Genomic DNA, 10,000 nt, shown 5'->3' on the forward strand with positions numbered 1-10,000 from the left:
CACAACAATCTACAAGTCCAATGACATCATAGCAAAACAATTCTTAGAAATACCACAATGTTATCATAAATGTGTGTGCTTCGACTTAAAGACATAGTTCGGCCTGTGGAACGCAAAAGAAGATATTTTGAGAAATGTCTCAATGGTTTTGTGTTCAGTGTTGTTTGGTTATCGACATTCTTCAAAATATCTTCTTTTGCGTTCTGCGGAAGAAAGAAAGTCACGCGCAAATTATGACAGAATTTGTACTTTTTGGGTGAACTATCCCAATATATGGTTGACATCTCATGACATCTAAAAGCTGTCTAGAACCTGAGACAACTTCTCCGACGTTTCTTTATCTAACAACCAACCGTGACTTTTCTTTACCAAATATGCTCAGTTTTAAACATCAAACTGAAAATTCGACTCAAGCGATGTATTACCAGCTCTAAACCTGAAACTAGAGCATCACTGTTTTTAATACGGACAAGCATAACGCTTCATGTGTTTCACAGAATAACGACCGAAGAATAATTCTTCGCTGAAAAAGAACGAAGCACAACTTTAACTTCGAGTCCATCGTTAGCTATAATGTGTTCTCAGGGGTTATCAGATCAGAGGTGTGTGTTTTAGCGGTGGTCTCCACCTGTCCCACCCTGCGCTGGGAGTCAAAGGTCAGCGTTCTTTCTCACACTGGGTGGAGAGATCCAGTAAGTCCCTGACGTAAGCCGCTCAGCAAAGAGGAAAGGAGAGAGAGTTTTAATGGAGTTACAACAGGAAGCACTGAGCGTTCCCTTCCTGTGTTTCTGCACATACAGCGACTGTGTGTGTGTGTAATGTTTCCTTAATCGCGACACAAAGTTGAGAAGAAAACCTTTGTGCTCCTGGAAAGTCAAACAATATAACACATACAACGCACACAAAGTCCACCTAAAGTTACACACACACCCCTAGATCCACGTACAAGATCCAGAAATGAAATTCTATTATGTAACTCTGGAAAAAATGTGATTGCAAAAAGCTGCAAATGGCTCTTTTTAGGAAAGAGATGGACGGATGAATCTCTAACCCTTCAGACATAGAGTCTGCGTCTCCAGATATGACGCAAGGCCTCTCCGGAGTCTGGGATAACGCCACGTGGCCACGGACAGGAAAATCATATGCACGGTTCAACTCCGAAATCTCTAGTGCAACATTTCTATGCCAAACAAGACATGCAGTGATTAAACTGTCATTATTTCATCAAAATCATTATTTCGCAGACGTGAGCAGAAACCAACAGGATTCAACTTTCACAACCAGTATTTTTAGTGAGTCGAAAAATGAATCTTCAACTCTGTCGCAGATTTGCAGAAACGAATGGCAAACTGTGTTTCTCAGCCCTGAGGGGGTAAATCACAGAGGTGAGAGACATCAGTCATGAGAAATGTTTCATCACTTCAGAGGAAACCAGAACTCCTTCAGAATCCCCGAACGCTGGCGAGATGCTCAAACACACAGCGAGAGACATGACCAACAGAGCTGAATCCTCACAGACGCTGCCCAAACACGTCCAGCCACGTTAGGTTACGGTATGATTTACATTCTAGTGTAAAATACTCACAATACAGTAGACAGGGAGGAAAAATGTGCCAATCGCATTATTAAAATGTACAGTTAAAATTAAAATAATATCTCAATTATTTCTTCAAGATTTCAAAGAGATCACATGAAGAGCAAATGGAAAGCTTTGTTTAAGTCTCATCTACATCTCAGATATTTCTCCTTTGAAAAAGAGTCATAAATCTCACAGATGTGTCTGTCATTGGAGTTTGAGAAGAGACGTCAACAATGTGTCAAACTGAGCTCACATTTGTCTCGTCTGCCATCAAAAGTCAATATTAGTGAAGATCTCGATGTCAACTCACGCAGAAAAACTCAATAACGTGTTCTGCTGGGCTCACCTGACCTCATACTCTGACCCTTGACCTGCTGTTCCCATAGCAACTGCAACTAACACTGTGACCTTTGACTTACCTGTGCAGAACGATCCGGCAGCCTGTAGTTCTGGTTCTGAAGGAAGCGATATCCGTCTTTAGCCAGCCGCTGGACCATCTCCAGCCGTGAGAAGTCATCCGGAGCTCGGAGAGCACAGACGCCCGCCTGCTGCAGAGCCGGAGGCAAAGAGAACAAATACTTCAATCCACAACCCCACGACATCATCACACACAGTCAGACGCGCACCGAGTCCAGACGTGTGGGTTTGAGAATTACAGTGGGTGAGAGAAGCGGTCCGATCGCTCATTCATTCTGAAACTGTCCTTCAAACTCTGAAACAGGCCACCTGAATGTGTGTCATTCTTCTGTATGAAACTCTAAACGTGTGTGTGCGAGAAAGAGAGGGTGTGTCTGTGTGGCTCCGCCCACAAAGAGGCGGGAAGTCAGTAATGACAGCATCTGAGAGAGAGACAGGAGGATATCTTTTTACTATTACATTTATTTCCATTGTTTTTTTATATTTTAACCCTGTATTCTTTCTCTATACTTTTTCATCTTTTATCTTTTTATTTACTTTAAAAAAATGACAGTTTAGTTTTTAGTTTTATTTATATTTTAAATTAGCTTTCATTTTGAGATTATTTTAATCATTTAAATTTTGTAAAAATTTTAGCAATTTTGTTATGCGCTTCTGTCATTTTATTATTTATTTGTTTATTTTTTATGTTGCTATATAAGATTAATTTATTTTTATTTTATTTTTTGTTTATTGTTACAATTTTAGTGCTTTAAACTTATTTCAGTTTATTTCTAAGGCAACATTTTAATTTCTTATTTATTTTGCATTTTCCAGTCATTTTTCGGACAATATTTGATCGGATTTCAATAAAAAGAAAAGTTTTCGCAGTTTTAATTTGAGTTAATTACTTATTTTAATTTTAACTAAATAACATCGACTATAAATATACTTTCAGATAAACATTACATTTCCATAATATATATTGTATATATTGGAAATACACATTAAAAAGAGAAAATGTAGGGAGTGATCATTCTGTAAAGCTTTGTTACAGCAAATGTTTATTTTATTCAGTGTTTTTGGTACTGATGATGTTAAAAAGTCTCCCTGTAAGTCGCTTTGGATAAAAGCGTCTGCTAAATGACTAAATGTAAAATGTAAATATAAAAAGTCTTTTTAGGGCATGTAAATAAAATCACGTTTCTCTGAATTTCAATCATCAGATAAATAAGATAAACTTACAATGAACAGTGCTCTGTTATACATCACTAATCCAGAACACACATGTGCACTAATCTAAAGCAGATAAACACTTTCCTAACACACACACACACACACACACACACACACATTAGAGAAGGGTCTGTCTGCGTGTGTGTGTGTGTGTTATCGCTGCCCGCTCTCTCTGTTTATTTACTCTGTGCTGTGTCTGGATTGGCACTCAGAGTTTCCTCTGCGTTAACCCACAATCTCACAACACACAGAACCATCCCAGACCACAAAAACACACCATTCATAACCTGTGTACATGCCTGCAAGTCATCTCCTGAATATGTCATGATAAACGCTTTAACCTGGTTACACTGGAGTAATACTGACACTGATGATCAAACACACACCACATCAGCGGGATGAACCCGTATAACACCCCAACAGAGATGACGATTTAACCTAAAAACCATCATTAATTACAGAGTTACAGTGATTTGAACAAACCAGTAATCTGGGCCACACAACTCATTCAGCACAGGAATGAAACTTCAAAAAATCAAACCACGAGGGTTACACAAGTAGATGCTAAAAACCCCTCAGAACACCTCAGTAACCGCAAGTTAACTTCCGGTCTGTGTTCGTTTATTGGTCTGGCTAGTGGATAATAATATAACTATTTGTATTTTATTTTATTTATTTATTTTAATATTAATTAAATTTAATATTAATATTTTATTATATAATCATAGTATTAAATAAACATTTTTTATTAAATAAACAATTTGTTGAATGGGTCTTGTAACACATTTAAGTTTATCCAAGTAACGGTTCTTCACTGGTAACCAAAAGAATACCTGACTAGACATACTTTTAACTTGCTAGCTAATGTCATTTACTTGTTATTTCTTTTGCTTGTTATCAGAAATAATCTCTTTTCTTTGCAGATGTGTACCTGAAGTTAATTTCTGGCCACAAGAGCATGAATGCGCAATAACGTTTGTTTATGTTGTTGCCTTGAAAACACACTGGCAACCACCCAGCAGTGTTCAGACTCTAAAATCAACACCCTAGCAACCACCTAGCAGTGTTCAGACTCTAAAAACACCCTAGCAACCACCTAGCAGTGTTCAGACTCTAAAAACACCCTAGCAACCACCTAGCAGTGTTCAGACTCTAAAAACACCCTAGCAACCACCTAGCAGTGTTCAGACTCTAAAAACACCCTAGCAACCACCCAGCAGTGTTCAGACTCTAAAAACACCCTAGCAACCACCCAGCAGTGTTCAGACTCTAAAAACACCCTAGCAACCACCCAGCAGTGTTCAGACTCTAAAAACACCCTAGCAACCACCCAGCAGTGTTCAGACTCTAAAAACACCCTAGCAACCACCCAGCAGTGTTCAGACTCTAAAAACACCCTAGCAACCACCTAGCAGTGTTCAGACTCTAAAAACACCCTAGCAACCACCCAGCAGTGTTCAGACTCTAAAAACACCCTAGCAACCACCTAGCAGTGTTCAGACTCTAAAAACACCCTAGCAACCACACATAAATGTGATACAACTACAGTCAGTGACTCCCTAGCAACACCTGCACAATCATACCCAGTGATCACCCACAACATCCTAGCATTGTGATGTTTTACATCAGAAAATAACATTGCTGTTTTATTTAGAAAATGTCAAATTTATATAATTTTATACTATTCAATTTTTATATTATATTATTCAATATACAGACAGAAAGAGAGAGAGACGGATTGACGGACGGAGCGAGAAATAGGCAAAGAGAGGCAGACAGGCAGGAAGAGAAAGAAAGACACAAATAATTCTTTTTCTTATCACCTTATTTCAATTCCACTTGTTTTGTTTGTTGCTTTTGTGTTCGTTTGTTGCAAGTACACACAACCATGTCGATAAAGTACTCTTCAAATGAAACTGAAAATTGAACCGAGAGAGTAGAAGTAGAGAGACAGAGAGAGGTAGGGCTGTTATTACCTTCACTTTAATGAGTGTGTAATGATGGTCTGGACTCTGGGCGGATGTTAACCACAGAGGAGAACTAATCTGATCCTGTACCGCTTCACTAAACTCACACACACACACATGCACACACACATGCACACAGGTAAACACACTCAACAACAAACCATCAAAGAGTCCCACATCATTTCCTGTCCCTTGTACACCAACTTCCTCCTGAACAACAACACTCTGTCCTCGCTCTGTTACACAAGACCATTAGAGTGTTATTCTGAGATCAGACTGCTGAATCTTTCAGATCTCCAGTAAACCACTTCCCACGGTTGAAGATGCAGAGAGACCTCCACTACCACTTACTGCCACCCACCCGCTCTTCTCTCTCTCGTCCTTCTCTCTCTCTCTCTCTCTCTCTCTCTCTCTCTCTCTCTCTCTCTCTCTCTCTCTCTCTCCCTCTCTCCCTGTTAGGTAGTAGGGAGTTTTTTGTAAATGATAAAGAACGACTGCTTATACAGTAGCTCTCTCTCCCTGTTAGGTAGTAGGGAGTTTTTTGTAAATGATAAAGAACGACTGCTTATACAGTAGCTGCTTTAGGGCGTGTGTTTTGTGTTTGTTTACCTTGCTTTTGTCTTCGGTGGGTTTCGGAGGGTCTGGTGAAGCACAGTCTGATGCCTCTGAGCTCTCATCTTCTGACACTACAGTTACCAACACAAACACACAAACACAGTGAATCCACAAATACATTTATAAAGCAATGATGCCTTGACCGTATTATCAATTATGCAAAAACATTCAACTTTTAAATGTTGGCAACAGTATTTTTCCTTCAATGAATTCCAGAACTCAAAATCCTTTATTGATAGTTAGCTGCACTACAATTACTGAAGTGCTTGTAAACATTCAAACATCTTACTTGATTTCTTTGCTTTTCTCGCAAGAGCAGCAGCCAGTTCATTCTGTACCTGCGGAAACAAAAAAATCATTTTTTTATTTAAAGATGAAAATAACGTTTAATCTATGTTCATGTATCACACTTCTCATTAAAAAATCATATTAGACTTCACTATTAAAACACTGCATTACACTCCATGTGCATCTCAGATTAAATCCCATGATCTGACTGCATGAAGATCACCAGAGGACATTTAATGCATTAAATCATATTGTTAAGAAAGTGAAAAGGAAACGGGGAATGAACTATTCCCATTTTCCCGAATCACTCCTACAACAGATTTAGAGTCTCAAACAAGATGAGACTCATGAGATATCTGACGACAGATGTGCTGTATTTGAAACATAAATATTACATGAAGAATAAAGGGATTATTATGCATTATGGCTGCATATTTTCTAAAGATTTTCTCAGAAAAAAACACTCATATCAAATGAAATATATCAGAACTGAGAATAACGAAAACTTTTTTGATCATTTTCATCACTTCTCCAGACAGGGACATTGAGGTTTTCTGTAAGTTAAATGGATGTTGTCTCTGTCCACTGGCGGCGTGTGATGGATGATATTCTGTCAGACTGGAGGGGATCTTTACACACACCAGAGGACATGAAGACACGGGTCACTGCTCGTACAAACACACACACTTACTGTAGACGTGAGTCTCTCTAGAGCTTTCATCTGAAGGATCTCACCGCAGATATCTCGCTTTCTGTCGGGATCTTCCTCTGGTCTGTCAAAGACACACCAACACACACTTGATAAAACACCTTTGATGACAATGAATGAGTTACATGACACTGATACAGTTGAACAACAAAACCCAAAGGATCAAATGAAACAGATGATGTGTTCTCAAACAATTAATCACGATTAATCGCATCCAGAATAAACGTTTGTGCTTAAATAATATACGTGTGTACTGTGCATATTAGTTTTGTATTTATAAACACATACACGCAAATATTTAAGAAAAATATCAAATTAATAAACATTTACATATAATTTCAATTATTGGTAAACATAAATACACGTAAATATTTCCTAAATATGTATACGTGTATGTGTTTATAATACAAAATTAAAAACACAAGCTTTTATTCTGGATGCAACTAATCCTGATTAATCGTTTGACAGCCCGAGTAAAACATTATTAATTGAGATTAACATTAAGATTAATATATAAAGATAAGATCGTTGTTTGAATGTTTAGTGTCCACAAATCATCTTGAAAATAAAAACATCTTTATTGCATTAAGTAAATAATTGAACCACGATTCATTTCATTCTGCCTAAACAGACTGCCAAAAGTTAAGACGTCACTCTTAAATGTAATTTCAATGTCTTTTTTTCATCCTACATTAGACTGGAAATAGAAGATTTATGAGTTCATTGTGGGAAACATTTCAGCAGTTGCATACAAAGAATTGAGACTTCACTTTTTGCAAATTTTTACTTAAACATTTAATTAAAAAGTCACACATATCTCCCTAATGATCTCAACAACGTCTCAGGTGTGTCTCTTTTTTCTCTATGCATTTTATTTCTCTTATTTTTGTCTTTTTTTCCTCATGAGTAATTTTGGGAGAAAAATCCAAGAAAAAATTATATTTACATGGTACTACACTTAGAAATTCATTAAGTGTCAGACTCAGAAGCCTCTGAGAAACTAAAGTGTCCTCTGGGTTTACTCCTACAGAATATGTACATTCTGTGGAAAGTATGCACACTACACAAGTATATAGTAAAACACACAACACGAAGAAAGAGCTTTAAAACCCTCAGCTGTCTTCTGCCCCCTACTGACCGTGTACTGCATTACATGTGAACAAAAAGCTGTCCAGAGTGACACAAACATTACTAAATAAAACATTCACACGAACTCTCTTAAATAAAATATGTTTTATTACATGAACAAAAATAATACCTCAGGTCAAGGCAATACCTTTGGGTCAAAGGCTCTTCAATGGTTCTTTAGTTTAGTTTTAGCAAATAACCTTTTTATCAACAACATATCTAAAGCTGTGTAGAATTTTTAAATTGCTTTACATTAAAAAAATCCTGATAATATTCCTCAAATAAGTGTTTTGGTTTCTGGCGTTTTTAAGGCACAGACGTTCTCTCAGAACCTAAAAACACTCAATTCTTCATTTTCGAGCGTGTAGAGCCTAAATATACCACAAACATAAATCAGCGATGAATTAGAATTAAATCCAGAAAACTGTTTTAATCTGGGACGCGCTGCTATAAGTGTAGATGGGAACCAGCATCACATTTCCCAGTGAGTTTAAACTGGGCCAGTGAGTTTGAGAAGTGGGTTAAAGTTTCTTCCTTCATCACACACGCTGACACTGACTTTCATCTCTCGCTCCGTCTCCACCTCCAGCAAATACAGAGGATGAAGAGATGTGTAATGGCGGCGACTTCACTACACGAGTCAGACACGCCCTCTGAAGACAACACACACCCACACACACACACACACACTGAAGTACACACTCAGGCAAATGTCAACACAAATACGCAAATCTGAGCTCATTCAGCCCATACGAGTTTCACCAGAGCTGAAGATAAAAATTGAAATCATATGCAAATGAACAGCGAAGAGTGAGAAGAGCGCGCGTGTGTGCGTGCGTGTGTGTGTGTGTGTCCAAACAATCTTGGCCGTCAGCTCCTTTAGCTTCAGGGTTTCTCATTCTGTTAAAGAACAGTCACGAGCGACTCAAATCACTGAAAACACACACTCACGCACCACAAGATGAATATTCACAAAACACACACACGCACACGCACACACACACACACACACACACACACACACACACACACGCACACGCACACACACACACACGACTGCATGATGTCTCTAGAAAACTGCATCTGTGTTTTTGATTTGAAATGTTCTTCTCAGGGTTTTGTTTTACAGTACATGTTCTGTCATGAGATGATGGCACGGTTTAATGCACATTGGCTGGAAACAACCGTCACGTGATGTTGTTTAACTCTGATGTGAGCTTTGTGACAATCGTATTTCTGAACTCACATGTTCATTAAACGACAGAAGAGAAACTGCTTTTGAGCGCAAACATCTCTTAGTTCTCTTAGACTTCAACGGAATTGCTGAAGTCTCAATCGTCTGCGTCTCAGATATTTCTCCTGAGAAAAAGAGTCAGAAATGAGTTTGAGAAGAGATGTCAACAATTTGTCAAACTGAGCTCAGATCTGTCACGTCTGCCATCAAAAGTCAATATTAGTGAAGGTCTCAATGTGAACCCGAACATTTCTCATCAGATTGACTCAAACCCAGATGATTTTACATCTACCGTCTACATTCATTTTACACCTCCATACTCATCAATTACACTCTCATTTCATTCGGTTTTTATTTCTCGAAAACAATTTCAGAAGAACCATCTGAGACTAGGATAACTCCAGTAGGGTTTTTATTGGAAGGAGTTGTGTGTGAAGATCTCATTTCTGTCGTAAAACCCTCCGCTGCGTGTGCGCGTGCGATGAAACCCGGAGGCAGAGATTCTGGCTGATCGAGGTCGGCTCCGTGAAGCCGAACGGAATCGAGCGGCCCGCTGTCTGGTGTCGCCGAGGCCGAGCTGTGTCACTTCCAATTCTGTCGAGAGGGAAAAAACCGCTGGCGTGGACACGGAACGCCATCCTGTGTTCACCTTCCTGAAAATGACATCAACTGTCCGTTCAAGTTTAATCTGGATGTTCACATCTCGCAGAGACATCGAGTCACCGCTAACAAAACAGCCCACCGACCCTCAAATCTCCCAGCAGATCCACAGAAACACCACACTGCTCTCGTTCACGTTCTTCACACACGTTTCTCTCATACTGTGAATGACTCGTTATTACAAAGAA

General features: G+C 38.7%; 1 protein-coding gene across 1 annotated transcript in view; it reads right to left on the minus strand.

Moving 5' to 3' along the window:
• rapgef5a (Rap guanine nucleotide exchange factor (GEF) 5a) overlaps positions 1 to 10,000 on the minus strand; it is a 39,322-nt gene that overhangs the window by 19,260 nt on the left and 10,062 nt on the right. The window contains exons 6-9 of the mRNA XM_057355191.1: positions 6,773 to 6,854; positions 6,083 to 6,131; positions 5,788 to 5,864; positions 1,999 to 2,127 (exon numbers count right to left, since the gene is read on the minus strand). Coding sequence (XP_057211174.1) covers positions 1,999 to 2,127; positions 5,788 to 5,864; positions 6,083 to 6,131; positions 6,773 to 6,854 — 337 coding nt within the window. The remainder of the gene's footprint in view (positions 1 to 1,998; positions 2,128 to 5,787; positions 5,865 to 6,082; positions 6,132 to 6,772; positions 6,855 to 10,000) is intronic.

Source organism: Triplophysa rosa, linkage group LG16, assembly GCF_024868665.1.
Source record: "Triplophysa rosa linkage group LG16, Trosa_1v2, whole genome shotgun sequence".
Taxonomy (NCBI): domain Eukaryota; kingdom Metazoa; phylum Chordata; class Actinopteri; order Cypriniformes; family Nemacheilidae; genus Triplophysa; species Triplophysa rosa.